Here is a 19056-nt window from a genome sequence, read left to right on the forward strand (position 1 = left end):
GTGATTTTAAGTGGAATTTCTTGTAGTCACAGCAAACTAACCAAAATAATTATATTTATAATTTTAAAATATGAAAAGTGTTATTATAATATTACTATGTCATCAACCTTCTATACTTACTAAATGAAAACTAAAATATAACATGAAAATGACTACACAAACCCATTTCAAAATTTGAGCTTCCTATAAAAATAATTTCACAAAGCTCAAAAAGCTTAATAAAAAGATCAAGCCATTGATACATCAACAGCTCGTCCACCCACTCCTGCAATTCAGATATACCACGTTTAAAAAAGAATTACGATTCCTCCTGTAAGAAGGACACGTTTTTCAAAGTAAGCCAGTGCATGTATGTTGCCAGGGCTATCTTAAGTGAAAAAGTGATATACCCGTTCGGTTAAGGATTACCAGTTTGCTAGCGTTAAGCTGGGTAAAAACAGTTTCAAATCAATGCAGATGCGGCACGCTGCGCCCCAGCTGAGATTATCTGAAAACATGCTTATGAACAGTACAAAGCACGCTACCAAAAACCGGGCAGCCCGCGCCCCTGGCCCGGGCGGCTGCCGGCGGGAGGCATGTGGTGTGCAGGCAGCGCCCGCCTGCAGCCCCCCCTCGCCGGGCACCCACAAAGGTCCCGGTGGCACGGCAGGACGGTCCTCCACACAAAGTTCTCCCCTGCCTAGACTGCAGAAAACAGACCGCGCCCTCATTCTCCCCCTCTTCTCCTGCCTTTTCTTTTATTTTTTTTCTTCCTGGCACCCCCCCCCCCCCCCACACACACACCCCCCAGCCTCCAAGAGACAGGACACAGTCTGGCAATTCAGGGACTCACGTAGGCCAGGCTTCCTTCTGTGCAGCCCTTTGGGTAGAGCTGCTAATCCTTCTTATTAATTAACGAGATAACAGTAGTTAACCGGAAAAGCAATATTAATGCTAACTATCTAGGAAACTTCCAATAGAAATTATTTAGTCTTTTTACTGATTTCCTTCTAAAAAAATCATGCAGCTGGAACTGTAGCAGCATGTTGATGTTTAAGAAGTTAAAAAACCAAGTGTGCCTGAACAGTATCAGACTAAGGACATCTGCATCTATTTTCTGCCCTCCTTCTTGGATAGTTTAAAAGATCCTCCCCTCCCGCACCTTCAGAGTTATTAATGGCTGGGGATGCGAGCTCCCCCAGTTATATCACTCTTACACAAGGACAAAGGAGAGTGTAAACAGTAACATGACTAATCTGAGAAATTAGTACATTTGCAGGCATATGCATTAAAAACACAAATGTTTACCATTTACATGTACCATTGCATCAGTCTTTTAAACTCCCAAAGCATTTCTCAGGATCTACTATGCTTCACTCAGTATGTGCTGAAATACCTAACATCAAGTCTGCATTTTATTTATGCTGCAAAAAACAGCAGAGATGACATGGGGATTAGGAATTTTGCAGATGAGGCACATTGCTGTAGATTTTTGTGTTTTAGAAAAAACAGCGATGCGATTTTTAATTTTTTTTTTTAATTAGCCATTGTAAGAGTAAGTAAAACATCTATCAGAAGAAAGGATTTATATTATCTGGGTTCTGTTGCAGCAAACAAGTACTGCAGCTTTCATTCACTGATTGTCAAAAACTTTCCAATGTGCCCACTGCAATGCGGATGCCAACCAACGAATCAAAGGCATTCAGCAACTAGACAAAGAGGGTCTGATGCCAACCTCGGTGCCACTGGCAACCATTATTGGCATCAAGCACATTGTCTGCCTTTTTTTTCCCTCTCTCCTGGCACTCAACAAACAAAATGGCGGTTCTTGTAGCAACGGGAACACAGCATAAGCGCTGCACTGAATCAAATACCATCAAACGATTTTATGGACCGAGATGCATTTCATACCAAACGATAGACATTCTCTGATGCCTGACAGAAAAGAAAAAAAAAAAAGAAAAAAAAAAAAAGGGAAAAAAAGAGGCAGTTTTGTCAATAGAAACAATATTCATGCCATTTTCAAGGTTTGGGCTTTTTAAAAACTTGGGGTGGGGGGGGTGGGGGGGGTGGACCTGACATACACAACAAGCAGAGCCCCATGGAATTGTGTTATGATTGAGAATTATTTTGATGTTAAACATTGATCACAGTGTGTACTTCCCATTTTCTTCCTCCATTTCAGTCAAAGGAGTAGCACTGCAACCTATGTCAAGCCCCTTTCTCTTTTTTTAAGATCCTAAAGCACAAGAGGATAGTAGAAAGAGAATGGGGGGGAAAGATGCTGAATTCTGAAGCAGATGAGCAAAAAGTAGAACCAGATGAAGTTGGTCAATGACAGAACTTCATAGGTCAGTCCTTATTTCTTCTTTCAAGGCAGGCATGGAAGTAGAAGCTCTTTTTATTAAGAACTGAAAGGATTATTGACACTTCTAGATCTGGAAATTGTCAATATATTGTAACATTACTCTGCACTGCAATGCGGATGCCAACCAACAAATCACAGGCATCCTAGGCTAAACAAAGAAGGTCTGATGCCAATCCTGGTGCCACTGGCAACCATCACTGGCACTCGAACTATCCTTCCTTCTCTTTTTTCCCCTAATCTTCTTTTTTAAAGCAACAAAAAACCAAACTATTTGGCCCCTTTATTTATTTTATGTGCTAATTCCTTCTTCATATTTCGCCGAGGGATTTAATTGTTTCTATGTGTCTACTTAGTTTTTACATGATACTATTAGGTGGGTTTATATATTCTAAAAGAGAAATAAAAAGCAAAACAGCATGTGTATAATGCAGCATTTTGGCTGACTTCATGCTTATCTTTTGCAAAGCCTGGTGTTCTTAATCAAGTGCACTACAAAGTGCCACAATTAACCTGCTTTCAATGAAGATAGAGAATCAAAGTTTGACAAAATGGAAAAACAATTCAAAGATAACTTAATATGACTTCTTCAAGAAGAGAGCCAACAGATGTTAATGGAAGATTTAGTGTGAAGCAGCAAGACAGATACAAAATACATGCAGTTTACAATAAACAAAAGGGTCTACTAAGGGTGACTTGGTACATAGAAATTAGCTAGCTCCATCTTCCAGTATATTCTCAAAGTAGCATCAAAGAAAGTTATATTAGAGCATGCTTATCTTACTCATTTCTGATTAGATGAATGTTTTAAATAAACTCATACTCTCAATCCATTTAAATCAATAAAATCAGCTATGCCCTGCAATTCCTTCTCCCACTTCAAGTTACTGGCTTCCAACAACTTAAAAGTTGACAGTGTGTAAGAGTACTCTGCCCTCAGCTTCTTTGGCTCAAGAGCTACTTAAACTGTTTTGCCTGCCTTTGTAGTTTTGACTTTTAGAGACAGGTAAATCCATTAGAATTAATCAGTAAGCTATGTCTTGCAATATATGCATTCAAAATATCATTTGAATTTTTCTTCACAAAAGGACTTTGAAGGTACAAATTATTTGTAATTAAGCTATTTTGTTTAAGGTTATCAAAGAAATCTTTCTTCCTATGTTAGTGGGGATCAGATTTACCAGACTCTGCAGCTACTTAGTCGCTGCAAAATATCTAAGTGTTATCTACTGCTGTGGAGAGAAAAATACAAAAAATACAAGCAGGGAAAAAAAAAAAACACAAAACAAAACAAAGAACCATATTTTTTCATGATGAATTATCAAATTGAACCCTATGTATATGTTCACATAAACATAGTACTCCACTTGCGTGAGTAAATGCTAAAAGACAAATTCAGTGAAAACAAAAAGGTTGTGTTGTATATCTGTTCTTTCAAAGAATGAGTACACACTGAATAGAGACATGTGCTATTTTACTTTTTTGTTACAAACAAAACCTATTCCATTTGTTTTTCAGTTAAATCCCACAGTTATGTATCAGGCATCAGATAACAGCCTGCCATCTGCCCTTTGCAGGCCATTTCTGCCTACTACCAGGCCAAGTTGTGAAATGGCCCACCATCTGCGGCTGGTCAAACTTTTCCTAGTTGAGATCTGCGGCTAAAAAAGAAAAGCTTTATTACTGCTGATCAGTCAGCAATACAAAGACGTCTAGAGGATGGTATAATCACCAGAAAGAACCAGAATGACCCCTCACAGAGAAAAAGCATTTCAGAAGGCTTAGTATTGGAGAAAAAAAGCCCTTATCTACTTAGAGCCATTTACAATTTCAGGGAACCTGCCTATAAGTACTGTTATCTGAATATGCAATATGACCAGTAGTTTTTTCCCTGATACATGAGTATCAGAAGCCCTGGGTTTTTTTCATTCTGTAAAACTAGGTTTAAGAAGCTTTTCCATAGTGTTCCTGTGATTTTCCACATTTCAATTATCTATCAAATAAAATTAAGAATATGAGTGTGATTGTGAAAATATACTTTTCATGGAAAATTCTCTCAAAATATTATGACCTGGACATTTGTTTTGCAGCTGAGATAGGTAAGATGAGCTAGGGATGTAAAATATTAACAAAATGTTAAGTACTGTATGCTGTAATTCTGACTATGTATAGTATTTACAAATCAGTATTTCTGTGCTAAAGTTTTTTCATGTTTTATGTTATAGATGTGAGAAAGTCTACAATTGCTCTTCAAAGTGATAGCAAGTTCATCAGTTTAAGGATGAATTCTTGATTATTTGTAACTACAAAGACAGTAATAAATATTTGTATTATTTATTGTGATTGTGCGATTGCACATACCTGCATCTGTTGGGGGAACTAAAAAAAAAAAAAAGCCAACCAACTTGAAATACAAGAAGAATATTTTCTGAAATCATGACTGTAAAAAATACACAATCTATTGCCACTTTTTGACCAAAAAAAAAAAAAAAGGCAACTTCAGCAGAACTAAAGTACTACCTTGGTATGTCCCGCTCTCTCTTGAAAGAGAACAAGGCATGTATGTCAAATATACATGTCATTTAAACAGGTCTGTAGAAATGTGTGTATACCTAAGTATATATGTATACATGCTGATTTACATACGGATATGTACCCACATTACATCTGTAGACCACAGAACACTGTTTCACTGGAAGCCAGCCCATAGAGGAAACAGGGCTACTTGGAATCAGAGTTTGACATACTAACATAGAAAGACAACAATCTGCTTCCTACCTTGCTCCTGCACGTAGTATGCCAAAAACAAATCAAGCTCCTTGACTGATACTGTTATGTGATGTGGCTGGACGCAAAGTGCTGGATTTGTGCAATGTGGGGATTTCATGAGCCGCTCTCCATCCGTACTTTCCAAGGGGATGCCTTTGAACAGGATCACCATGACTAGATCCAGACGCCAGACTTTGTCAGCCTGTCGCAGGCAGTCGATTCTCCTAATCTTACCCTTCTGATCAGGATTGGACAATACACAGCATGGGTGCTTCTTCCCAGTCACCGTGAGCACAAAATCCTCCCGGAACTCTTGGCGAATATCTTTGCGCAGCTTGGCCAGGAGCCTGGATGCCCACTTCTGTTTAATTTCAGGCTTTTCACTAAGTAGCTCATCCTTGACTGCTCTTTCCTCGTCCTTTGACATTCGTTTCTCATGTTTTTTAAAGTACTTGCGTTTTCGAGCCTGAAGGTTGAACCAAGTATAGGCAATTGCACGGACATGTGGAAGAAGTGCCTCAATGAACGGGTGAAATTCATCCTGTGGAAAGAAGTGGAGGGGAAAAAAAGGAAGAGAAGAAGAAAACTCAAAGTCAGTAAGTTCTCATAATCAAAGCAGTATCAAGAAAGGTTTCTGAAATCTTAAAGTGAAATTCAAGACGAAGAGAACAAACACTTAAAATTTACGCAAATTTCTGCATAACACCTTTTACACAATTACTACTGCTGCCAGGCAGCAGACAAAAAGTACACAGATAATTGCACTTTCCCCATATCTTTCTCTTTGAAAGAACCAAGATTTTATTTTGTATGCCTCCCCTCACTTCATCCCACAACCCTGCAAAGACAACATCATTTAAAAGAGATGCTATCAATATGTTTTGTTCCTAACATTTAAATATCTGAGTGAATGGCTAACATCAAGAAAAGTACCATTGCACAAAGAGGACACTATACGATTTTAAAAAATCTGAGCAGAAACGTTCAGAAGGCTGAGGCGAATGCCACAGTTCATTTCTCTTCTCTGTGGCACAGAAACACAAAGCATATACATGCTCAGTGTAATGGCACACAGTTCCCGCTTTTGGAGCATGCTCTCAGCAAGAGACTGCTGGTGGCACAAAGAGCATGCGCCATTAAACTTGATCCATTTTCTTATCAAACGTCCAACATTCCAGCACTGAAACAGCACCATTCCAGTGGTGGTAACTAGAGAAACCAGTATAGAGTAAGGAAAAGCGGGCAAAAGACACAGCGTGTCGTATACAAATCCTGAACAGAAGCTTCTGTACTTACAGCTCTTCAGGCTTCCCTCCCACCACCCCCAAACTCTGTAAAATAAAAGTTTATGAAGTTGAGAACAAAAATTACATTTATGTTCTTCCGGCAGCTCCACTGTGGGTTTTGAAGCCCCACAGAGTGAGTTCATTTGTTAACTGATCACATGAGTGTGGCAATTATTCTAAACCCCTTAAAAATCAATCTGAGGTGTACAATGAAAAATGGCAACTTGGCACAAACTTTGCATTCTTTGTGTTTCTGCATGCTGTGGCAGAGTGACATTACAAGTGCACCACTGGTTAAATGCTGCTTTCGTGAAATCCATGCAATTTATTTACAATTCCAAAATATCCTTTTCTGTCATCTGGATTCACCTGCAAGTTCTTATCTTCTGCCTAGCAGCAACATGGATTGCATTAAGGAGGTAATGTTTAGTTGTCATCTACAAGTACATCCTACAGCAATTAAATTAATTCATTTTGTCTGCTTAAAGTACCATCCTACACATTCATGCTACTATCTAAATAGGCCTTTTCCAAAAAACTGATATCTATTTTCCATGAGCAAATCCACTGTTTAAAACAGTGCGATCTGCTTATCAAACATTACTGTATTTTGGTTTGGAAGGGAGACCTTAGGGAAGGTATCTTTCTTCCTGTGTGCAGGCATGTTTAGTTTTAAATACCATGCAGATTGCTCATCATACTGAGTGGCACAGTGCAATCAAACTAAACTGAACCTTTTTTATACAATTATATTCAAGAATACAATTAACAAAGTAATATTTTAGTTATGCTGCTAGACAAGGAATGAATTATGTTTAATCAATAGGCTGATTAACTCCATTACATAAAAAGATGAAAGTGTAACTAACGGTCTCAATTAGACAGAGTTCAGACTGCCACCGTAGAAACTTCAGGCCAAGAAATTAGTGTTTAAATCTTCAAATTTCAAACTTCAGAATTTCCTGAATGGTAACAAAAACCCACTAGATCTAGTTACCTCTCTTCCCTAACCATCCTCAAATCCAACAGAAAACAACAGAAAAGTTGCAAGCAGTTTACCTATGACCATGTTACCTTCACAGAAAAAAGGGAAAAAAAAAAAAAAAAAAAAAAGAGACAATATAGGAAGATAATTCAGAACATAAACAATTGCATTGCAGTATGATGCTTGACAAAAAGCCACAAAGGCAATAATTAAACTGATTAGTAGTTTCCAGCAGAGATTTGAACAATTCTGATACTATACTGGCACATAAAACTAGGCCATGGAAAGAGTTAAACCACAATCTGTTCTTTGTGTGGGAAGGCAATACTGCTCTGAGTAACCACAGCCCATGATAAGACTTCCCTGTCTTCATCTGCTTTCTGATGCCATGTTTTTTTTCCGCGCAATTATAACTATTAAAGAAAGTTTACTTTTTCCTCTACAGAAGTCATCTTAATCGAAGTATTCAAATAAAATTTAAAAAAACCCAAACAACATAAGCATAAAGACCGCGCAGTGTTAAATGCTTACAATTCATTTTAGACAGAGTAAAACAGATTTAATATAGATTTTGAAAATTCTAACAGCTGGGGCTAAAGCTTGGGTGAAGGCAGAGACTTGAAGAGCTTTGGGAGAAAGGAATTTTTGCCCCAATACAACAATTTCCCCTACATCTAAACAGACTTCATCATTTATAACTTAAAATGGCAATAAAATTAATGTGGAAATATTCTGTGCTACCAGAATACTGCACATCTAGGTTTTATTTTTAAGAAGAACATCGCAAAATATTTCAGAATGGCTATGCCTTTAGGTAATGTACATAGGATTACCCATAATAACCTATAGCATCTATGAAAATTTTATAGAGAAAAATTCCACTTTTTAAATTCCAATCTGTAGTGATTGAATGCATCCTTCTCAAAAAGTGGGGGAAAAAAACCCCACCATTTTAAAAACTGTATTCAGGCTTTTCTTTCATAATATCATTAAGTACTAAAGACATAAATATATCTGAAAGAGTGTGAAGGAGAAATACAGCAAAGAACATCCTGTTCTAAAGCAATATTATCAGATATCTTTGAGAGATTCATTGTGTATCTGGAGTCCTTTCAAATGAAACATTACTTGACAGAAGAAGTGCCCATAAAAATGATCCTAAATGGAGATTTGCAATTAATCACACACATTCTCCACTAAACCTCCTAAGAAGTCATCTACAGAATTTGATTTTTTTTCCCCCTTAATATTCATAGAGGCAATGTTGAAATATTTTTTTTATGTGGCACTTACCCATGTGCCACAGTTGCTCTTGCAGTAAAGTGATTTATGGTGGTAAGATTTTCAAATGTCATATCAAATGGCTCAGGTGAACCATTGTGCGCTGGCAATTTAAATTAAAATGGAAGTTACTATACAATATCTATGTAGCTTGTAAATAAAGGAAAATATACCAGTCATCTAATGATGATAGATAGGCCAGGTTTTCTTTTTGGAAAGGGTAAAGTGGAAATGCAGCACCCTTCTCCTGTCTTCCACTTTTGCAAACTTTGTATCAGTTCATGCAAGTTTGAACTCAGGACAGTACAATAAATATACCAGGCAGAAGTTACGAAATTTTATACAGAAAATTTCATGTACTCAATTTCCCTGCATGGATTTTCCCTACACCTAATGAAACAACATATTCTAGGAGGAAAAGAAAATGTCAACATATTCTGAGTTTCCTGGACCACCGTAATATAAAAATACACCATGGCAAAAATATCACAAGAAACCAAGGACTTAAAGGCATGCAGTAACTGCATCCTATCATGCCTCAGCAAGAGATAAATGCAGTTTACACTCATTCCGAAACAGGGGGAAAGAGGCATATGGGAAGGAGAGGAAAGAACCTGCAAAAAATTAAATTCCATTTGGTAAATCTTCATTCTTCCTTGGAGTTATTTAACACCCACCAAACTTTTATTGAAAGAGTGATGGGTAACATTCGAACTGCCAAGGTTTGTCTTAAAGCTGTACTTTGGGTTTTAGGCTTGTTTCTAAAAGGTGCTTCAGTGCCGTCTCAGCATAAACTGAACTACTGCTTTCACAAGGAGCTTGGTCCAAACAGGTGTCCTGTGTTTAGAACTTTTACTGAAATATTTTCCTCTGAGCATACACTACCACAGTCAACGTGCATCACAAGAGCCCTAGAGACATAGAACACAATAGAGAGAACAATTTTGGCAGTACTACTTTAACTCAGTTGCAACTCAAAATAAGATTAATCAATCTTTTGCTTTAAATAAATAACTAACACAAAGTATAAACTGTCACTGCCAGTGTAATCTTAATTTTTAATTTATGGAGAGGAGAGATGATTTTTAAAATGCCTTTATCATTCCAAATAGGTAAAGATTTGAAATTAAAATCAGTTTGCTGCAATTGTCTTCCATGTATGTACCACTAAATGGGAACTGTCTCTGCACGGCTAATGATACAGTGTAATTGTAAAATATTATGGAGAAGTTATCAACGCGTGAAAGCCAGGAATTGCTGTCTTGTATTTATGGCTGTAGAAGTACAATGTTGTGTTTTTGTATACACCCGAGTTCGGTATTTTAGTACAGATTTAATACGAGTCCAAAAAGCAAATACATGGGGGGAAAAAAAAGATGTCATTAGAGCAGGAAACAACAAAATTAACTACTCCCTGTAACAGAGCTGGTAGTGAAAATTTGCGTTTTTCCAATGTAAAAACCACTTTCTTAAGTTGTATTCTCAGATTCATACTCTGGTGCAGAGATCTTATTGCCTGTCAATAATTTCACAGGATGGGTAGTCCACACAGAATTAATTTTTACTAATTGCAGACTCCACCATAACTAATTATTTCTATGTGTGTACCTGTAAGTATGTGTGCATCTGGTACACAAAGCGCTTCCTACATGTATTCATTTCTCTTTTGAAGAAGAAATATCTCAACAGTACTCTTTTCCAGCTTTGCTCCACTGCAGCTCACGTTTACTTGCTGAAAATATCCATATCTAAGTCAATCACACTTAGATGCCAAACAAAATATAAACAATAAAAAATGTGTCAGCCAAAAAGCTACAGGACTGTATCCAATCACTGAATAAGCCTTATCATTGTTTCCATCTTCATTCACAATTTATGAATACTTCAGTCCTTTGAATTACAATGCTTTCTAACCGTGGAATAACTTAAATCATATTTATTTATTCACCGTGCAACTGTTAAGTGCATCGTTGGCCGCTCAACAGCAGTTTTGCCGGAGACGTTACTTTCGCACATTTTCTGCTTCTTGAGCTATTTGTTGCACCAATGTGAAAGCAAGCAGTTATCGCTTAATCAGTTTACATCACATCCTCCTAAAAGAGACTTTCACAAAAGCTTCTGAAAACTGTCCCCTGGTTTTACAGACCGGGTTTACTCCTCGGTGCCCCGGCGTTCTCTCCCCGTTACCGTACGCCTGGCGAGGACAGGGCGCTGCTGGGGCACCCGGGGAACTTCCCCAGCCGGCTCCCTAAAAACCCTGCACGTTACCGCGGCGGGGACCCCCGCCCGAGCTGCCCCCCGCGCTCCGCGCCGCGCTGCCGCCGCCCCCCGCGCCCCGCTCCGCGGCCCCGCGCGGCGCCGGCCGCGGCTTCGCCCCGCTCCCTGCCGCCGCCCCGCTGACAGCCGCCGTCGAGGCTTGAAAAGCGGCTGCAAGTGCAGCTGTGAAAAACCGGCGAGATCTGTCCCCTCGCCGGGGAGGGTGCCGGCTCCTCCGCCAGCACCGCGGCGTGGCTGGGAGGGGGGAAAAGCCATGCCCCTGCATAACCGGACAGGAAAATACTGCACAGCTTGGTCAGCCCCGCTCACATCGCCCTCATTGCTGGCAGGCCACGTATTATTAATTAAGCATAAAACGGGATTACTTCGCACCGGCGAGCGCTCATTTTTTGTCAAAACCAGCACTTTTCCTTTCAAACCCTTTCATTAGACGCTGCGTGAACTGGCAAGCTGAAAAGAGAGCAAATCGTTTGATTCCAATCAAATCAATACTTCTCAAACTTGCTTTTTAGCGTAATTATGCTCATTTCCATTTTGTGAACCTTTGACTTCTTATGCACCAACAATTAACAGTATTGTCTACGGGTGACACTTTGAATGGATCTCCCCAAAACAATGGCCTGGTACAGTTTATTCTCTACTATTCCCTCCTGCGAGAGGAGTTTGAATCTGACAAGCAGTTACAACTGTTTTAACCCGTTACAGCTACTAGCAATGACTCATTAACAACTCACATACATACAAAAATAATTTAAAAAAAAAAAAAAAAAAAAAAAAACGTGAAAATAAATAAATAAATTAACAAATAAATTAAATAAAACGTGTCTATACCTGAGTGAGACAGATTGGAGAATACATCATGACTTCGCTTTGAGAACACGCTGCCCGGAGAGCCCCTAAGAAAAGCCTCAAAAAGGAATAATTTCATCTATTCATTTTATAGTCATCTGAGACTCAAGGAAGATGAAATCAATCAGGACGGGGCTCTGCCCTGGATCACCACAACTTCACAACAAACCCCAGTCCTCCTTAAATAGCCAAAGATTCAAGTTCACTCCGTGTGCTAGATTTCCCGGGGTGAAATCCAATCTACACTTTTAACCCTCTTGTAGTCGGCGGCGCAGGAATCTTGCTTTTGCTGCTGCTGCTGCTGCTGGTTGTTTTGCAGATGAGGGGGGAAGGACCCGGGGGGGGGGGGGGGGGGGGGGGCGGTGGGCGGGCGGGAGGATTTTTTTGTTTAGCCTTTTTTTTAAATTTTTTTTTTTTTTTTAAGAAGTTGTCGGTGGTGGGTTATTACGGCACTGTCACCACGCTCTCGAAAGTTCAAGGTTACAGCCCGGAGCGGAGCAGGAAAACCCCAGAGAGTGACGGCCGGCGAAACTTCGCGGGCCAGCGACCGCGCGTGCGGGAGCGAGGCGGGGCGGGCGCGCGCGCCGCGGGCGGGCAGCGCGGGGCGGCGCGGGGCGGCGCGGGCTCCGCCGGCGGCCTCTGTCCGCTCCCTCCGCCCGCCCCCGCTCCGCGGGCGACGGCGAGGGGCCGCTTTCCAAACGCCCACTGCAATAAAAATGATCTCTTGAAAATTCAAACGATAAATCTCTCCCTCCCCTCCCGATTTGCTCCCGCCGTGTGTATGTGTGTGTGTCTGTCTGTCTGTGTGAGAGAGAGAGTGAGCGTGTCCCCAGCAAAACTTGGAAGTTGAAAAATTCACCGGTTACACCCTCTGGACGCCGTTCCAGCGCTCCCCCCAAATGAGACTTAAGTATTTTTCTTTAATTATTTAATTACACAATCACCGCTTACACTCCTCCTCCTCCTCCTGCAAACACATTCCTTCTCCACCAGATCCCCCTCCTCTGCCCTCCCTCTTTATTAATCACCATCTAACGCTGTAGAAGGAAACTAGCACGTTTTGCAAACATCCCTCATTTTCCCTCTCTTCTGGTGGGAGAAACTCGCTGGGGGGGGGGCGCTTCTTTTCCTTCTCCTCCTTTCGGGGTACCATTTTGTCAGCGGCGGCGGGGCTCGGACACCCCCGCTCCCCCTCGGCGGCCCCCGCCCCGCCGCGGCGACCACGGGGGAGGGCAGCCCCCTCCGCCGGCCCCCGAAAGGGGGGTGGGGGGCCCTACCCGGCACCGCCGGTAACTGCTGTCCCCGCGCTCGCAGGCTGGGGCCGGGCGGCGGCGGGGGGGTCCCGCCTCCCGGGCAGCAACAGGGCCCGGGGTCTGGTTTCAGTCTCCCGGGGCGGCTTTTACCAGGGGAGCTGGGGAAGGGGGGAGAATAGTGAATGAAACTTATTTTTGCTCCCGTGAGGAGGGCCGCGATGCGGTGAACAGCGGGGATGGGGGGGCGCTTGATGCGTGCGACCCCCACCCCCAGCACTGCCGCTGCCGCCTGCGGGCAGGAGCGGCAAAGCGGCACCGGCGCTGCCCCCCAGTGCCGGTGCGCAGCCCCCGGCGGCGCCCCGGAGGGACCGCTGACTTCCTCCTTGCCCAAAGTGAGAGTTTATTCGCGTCAGGCATTTCACAACGACACATCAAGGAAAGTAGGCAGGTTCAAGTCAACCATGAAATGGTCACTTTTTAACCCCGTCCTGTCCTCATTAGGGAAATGCTCAAACGCAGCCCATTTTCAAAGAGGGCTCTTAATGAGGGGAGCTTGCCAAGTCTACCAGCTGCAATTCCCATAAATTTACAAACCAAAAGAAGCAGGGGGATGGGCGGGGGAAGGAGAGAGCCCGTACAAGACAGGTAATGTCAAAGGAAACAGCAAGAGCCCGACGCATTAACCCTTGCAGAATCCACGCCGCATCCCCGCAGCACGGTTTCTGGCTGCACTTGCCCAGTTACCTCAGATTTGCAGGGTTCAGTCAACAGCCACGGTTCTTCCCTTCTACAGACCACATTGATAAGTGACAAGTTCAGAGCATACGCTTAGGGCAAGAAGGGATGAGGCGAACTCGGGGTTAGCCACAATGAGCGAAATTTATTTTCATATCTGGTGTAGAATACCCCCTAAATCCTATCATCTTTTCCTTTACCCAGACATTGCAAAAAGCTGATAACACCAGCTTTAAATACTGGAGTTTTCCTTTGAATAAATATTCAATTTAACTGGAGTTAATTTACCATAAAAGACATTCCCCTTGGCACAAATGCACTGATGTCCTTGAACACACCTCTTTGAGCACTTCAACTCCTACATTACAAGCCATTATTGTGGACCTGATTTAAAACTGTAATAACACCCCTCCGTCCCCCTTCTCCCTTGCACTCCTCTGGGAGGATCAGGGCAAGCCACTACCACCACATCAGCAAGGCCGCGGCTGTGAGCTGCATAGATGTGAGAAGTCTCCCCATTCCCAGGCAGGGTTTACAGAAAACTCCCCTCCCTCCCAGGTCCTGGCCAAGGGACCACTTTGTGCTAGAGACATGTGCACTAAAAGCAAGAATCACCTGGCAAGGTCCCAGGATGAGAGTCAAGCAGGAAAAAGCCAATGGAGCAAGGTAAGGGCAGACACCAAGCTGGGCGCTTTCTGCAGCTCTCGCTACTGCAAGAGGATGTGGAGTCAGGGTGAGATTGGGCTTGCATCCCCACAAGAGCTGGCTGAGGGTGGGTTTGCATCCCTACCCAGAGTGGACAAGGGGTGCTGAGACCAGCCAGCCTTGTAGCATATGCCAGTACCCCCCAGAAAAGCACTGCTGGGGATCACAGCAAAGCCAGACCCTCCCCAGAGCCAGTCTGATGGCCAGGATTGAGCAGGCCCCTCACATGAAGGCATCCTGGGGGAAATGAAGCTGCCTGGCCAGCATGGCTAAAGCAGCATTTTGTCTTCTACTTGACCTAGGAGGCAAGGCAGGCATGGTGCAGGTTGCCGTGGGTTTGCCTCCAGTTTGACCCACAGGCTCCCCGTGTATCAGTGAAAGCAGGCTGAACTGGACACCCAAAAGTTCCGTGGCAACTCTGTTCCTCCTGGTTAATTCCAGGGGGAACTCATACAGGAGGGAGGCTTTGTCCTGGGAGAGGAGGGTTCTCCATACACACATGCAGGTGCCTACACACACACCCGCCACACAGCTCCACACACCCCCACCCATCCCACATCTTTCCTTTCACGGGAAAGCAAGCTAAAGATTCTTTCCAGAACAGAAAAAGAACTTCATTAAAATAAAAAGAGCAACTCTCTACCACTTCCTTGCAGAGGTACAGAAATAGGTATGTGGGAACTGGGTTAGCCTGGAGAAACATGGTAGTAATGCAGCAACGGCAGCAGCTGCAGTGGCTGGGACCTGGCATGCAGGGAGACCTTGTGAGGAAGTGGTTCAATTACTTTCAAGTCCTGGCTTGCATTAATTCCCCATCCCCCTGAAAACCCTCTTCTCCCACCCCACACACTAATGACACTGCTGCTGGTGCAAGTTCTCTACCCTTGAAGCTCTGGGCTGGGGAACAGTTGCTTTTTGTCCTCACTGCCAGAGCTATGCCAGCCTCCATGCTGTATCTGGAAGTTCAGCTATCATTTCAATGTGGGCAATTAAGAAAATAAAAGTCACCATCTGACCTTCCTGGTGAGAGACACAAGGAGCTGTTCTTGACTCCGTGGGGCCTGGATGGCCTGAAGGATCCTTCCCTCAAGCAAGATGTGATATGGGCACTGATAACACACACCTGGACACACGCACAGCTGGGCACACACACACAGATGATACAAAAATTCATGCAACAAAAATTTGTGTTCAGAAACGGAAGGCACCTTTCACACCAGTAAGTGGCAAATACTGAAGCTGTGTGTCAATCACGCTCCGGGGGGAGGGCTGTCCCCACGTTCCCCACCCATGCCTCCCACCCAATCACCTCTGGCCAGGGTGGCCGGGATGGAGGGACATCCACTGCCCACACTGCAGGGTCTGAGACAGCTCATCTCAGGAGAGAATCAGAAAGGCTTTTTGACACCACGGGCAGATGGGCTTACTCCCCACCAACCGTTCTAGCTCTCCAGAACAGTTTTCTGCCAGTGGTGCAGATCCTGGCATGCCAGACTTGCACTGAAAGCCTGTTTTTCCCTCTCTCCCTCACAAATTTTACCAGATATTGCAAAGTGGTGCTGACTGCCCTTGGACTTCAGAGATAACAGCATTAAGAAGTGGAAAGGCCAGTTAGACCACCTATATCCTTTCTGAAGCAGAATTTCAGCTGATGCCCTTTGGCTGGATAACTGCTCAAGTGTTTCAAGCTTTGGAGCACAAGACTATTACTATGCATCAAAAATCAAAGAGAAAGGTATTGCTAATGCTGAAGTGTGCAGCCTAAGATGCTCTCAGGATACAAGTGGGCAGTTTGACTGACTATCTAAATGTACACATACTGAACTTCTAAGAAATCAAATTTTCATGAAAATTCCAGTAGTCTCTTTGTGAAAATCAGAAAAAAAATTATTCTGGCATACAGCATTTCATCTAAAAGATTCAGTTTCTGAGAACTAGCTGCAAAACTTTTACTTAAGAGGTCTCTGTGATCTAAAATGCAAGTTTTACAGTGTTTTTTATATCTAGTTTAATAACAATACTGTTAACTTCTTTTTCACCCTTTGTTAGAAAATGCCATTCACACCCATCTGTTAGATATACAGTTACTTAGCTATATACATAAATGCTGAGCAGCACAAATATAGTATAGTTTATGTCACCTACATGTAACAAGTAACCTAAACCGTATTATATTATCATAGTGTTACCTAATGGCAGTTCTATCTGTATGACTAGCCTTCATGCCTTGCAGGACTTCTCGTACCATTATATTAAACCACAAAGTAAAGTTTCACATCTTTGGCATAATTGGAGCCTTGGTCAGTTTTCTTATGTACAGGAGTATTCTGTGTGCATAGAGACATATATGTATATATAAACATATGCATATGCACAGAAAGTTGGGTAGCAAATATTTAGGAAACAAACATAACTAGTTAAATAAACGAACCGATAATACTTTGGTTTATGGGGTCTCAATACATTTCATATGCAGCTGAATTGTAAGGTATTTATGACAAAATGCAAACAGCAATCAGTAAAACTTCTAAGTCAGTATAGTAGCACACCCAGAAATATCTGTATCATAATATTTACTAGCACTTTTGTTTGTTTGTTTCAGGGTGATCAGAAGAAACACACACTGTATATATATTGTGTATATGTATGATCAGAAAGAAAGTGTGCATATTTACAATAAAAAGAAACACACTATTGACCCTACACAGACACAAATACATATGAGGGGTGTGCGCGTTTGACCCCTGTCCACATATGGTTTGATGGGGACTACAATACTTGAGCTTTCCACAGCTCCCAGACCAGCAAATGAAAACATTAAACCTCAAGTGTAAAGCTGTAAACCACAATGTTTTGGGTTACACAACTGTGCAGTTTTTGTCCTCACTTCAGGTCACATTCTCAGCCTTACAAAGGCATGAAACCCTCTTACCCAAATACATTAAGTTCTTTAAAAATTCACATTTGCTGGTCTTAAATGCCCTAGATATAAATAGCAACAACAACAACAATAAAATTTTGGCACGATCTTGTCTGACAGTTTACATCACTTGCCAGATTTTGAGAATATTGGGGGTGGGGCTGCATCTAGAAGACGGATTTAAATGCCCAAATTAGAATTATAAAAGTGCTTTATTTCTTTTCTTGTGATTCAACGTTAAAATTGTAAGTGTTGCAGCTCAAAACCGCTTCAGAGAACATTATGAGTTAATCCTGTGTGTTTTGGCGCCTTTTTCCTGCCAGCTACTGTACTTAAAAAAAAAAAAAAAAAAAGTTGGAGATCTTGTCTGTCCCGTCTCAAGTTCAATGGCAGTGCTTTCCAGCAGCGGGAGGAGAAGATGGCCATGTTCGCAGCCCTAATAATAATTCAGATCACGCCACAACGGCATCTTGTGTCAGAGTCGAAACTGGCTTCCCCGCCCCCTTCAACCTGAGAGCTGCCAAGTCCTCACACACTCCGCATTCAACCACAACTTAATGGATGGGATATTGTGCATTAAAATGTGGCCCAGACACACAGGCGAAGAGAGGACAAGAGGGAAAGCAGACAGACAGACAGACAGACACACACACACACACACATGCAAGAGAAAGGAATGAATTAAAATACACGCACAGGTCCCACAACAAAACGGCAGTGAAAAAAGGAAAAAAAAAAAAACAACAAAAAAACCAACAAAAAACCAAAAAACCTCCTTCTAAAGTAACTTTAAAAAACAAGCCAGAAATGCCACCCGAATACTGCATCCTGCAATACAGTGTGAGAGAGGCCAGCACAAGCCTCCAGTCAATTTATCGAGCAGACCATATGCAACAGCAATGCCATTTCCTCAACATTATAAGTTAATACTGCAGTCCATGAACTACGAAAACCACCGAGACAGTCAGAGAGAAAATATTATATTAAAACATGAGTAAAGAAGCAACCTCTACAGCAACAAGAAAGAGGGGGAAAGAACTGTCTGCAAGGTACAAATAAAGTAGCATTTGCATTAATCCTTTCCACTATTTAACTGATAGTTGCCTGCCAGAGAAGAAGGGGGAGGGGGGGAAAGTTGAAGCAGGAAACGTGCCAAGTTCAGCACTTTTGGACGCAAACTCCCATCAACTGATTCCTGGCATAAAATTGTGACCCATATACAAAAGCTGCCAAAAAAGCAAAATATAAACAATCCACCACTTATATCTCATCCTGTAAAGCAGAAGTGGTATCAGCATTTAAGAAGAGGGTATAACATCCACTCTGAAACCACAGAGACACAATCTCAGCCTGGAGGAATTACAAAACAAGAGTCAAGCAAGTTAAAAAAAAAAAAAAAAAAGTAATTTTAAGCACCACATACTATTGCAGTGTATTGCATTAAATAAATGTGATAGTGAAATCTGTACCACTGGGTCGTTGGCTTCACGTTTTCCAGGAAACAAATCTATTCTTTCACCAAGGACTCGGTGTGTTGGGGTCTTTTTTGTTGTTTAATTTTTTTATTTCTAGAAATGGACTTCTGCCTTTTGCTTTGGGGTGGGATGTTTGGCTTTTGTTTGATTTGGCGGTGGTGGTTTGGGGGTTTCTTT

The 19056-nt window shown here is 42.1% G+C and overlaps 1 protein-coding gene across 5 annotated transcripts in view; it reads right to left on the bottom strand.

Moving 5' to 3' along the window:
- Positions 1-19056, bottom strand: part of NFIB (nuclear factor I B) — a 279776-nt gene that overhangs the window by 167822 nt on the left and 92898 nt on the right. For 3 of the 5 annotated variants that reach the window (XM_074812233.1, XM_074812230.1, XM_074812229.1), the window contains exon 2: positions 5123-5654. In XM_074812233.1, coding sequence (XP_074668334.1) covers positions 5123-5654 — 532 coding nt within the window. Of the gene's footprint in view, positions 1-5122; positions 5655-11773; positions 12076-19056 lie in introns of those variants that run through there. The other 2 variants (XM_074812232.1, XM_074812231.1) reach the window with 1 other exon arrangement.

This window comes from Strix aluco, chromosome Z (assembly GCF_031877795.1).
Source record: "Strix aluco isolate bStrAlu1 chromosome Z, bStrAlu1.hap1, whole genome shotgun sequence".
In the NCBI taxonomy this organism is placed as follows: Eukaryota; Metazoa; Chordata; class Aves; order Strigiformes; family Strigidae; genus Strix; species Strix aluco.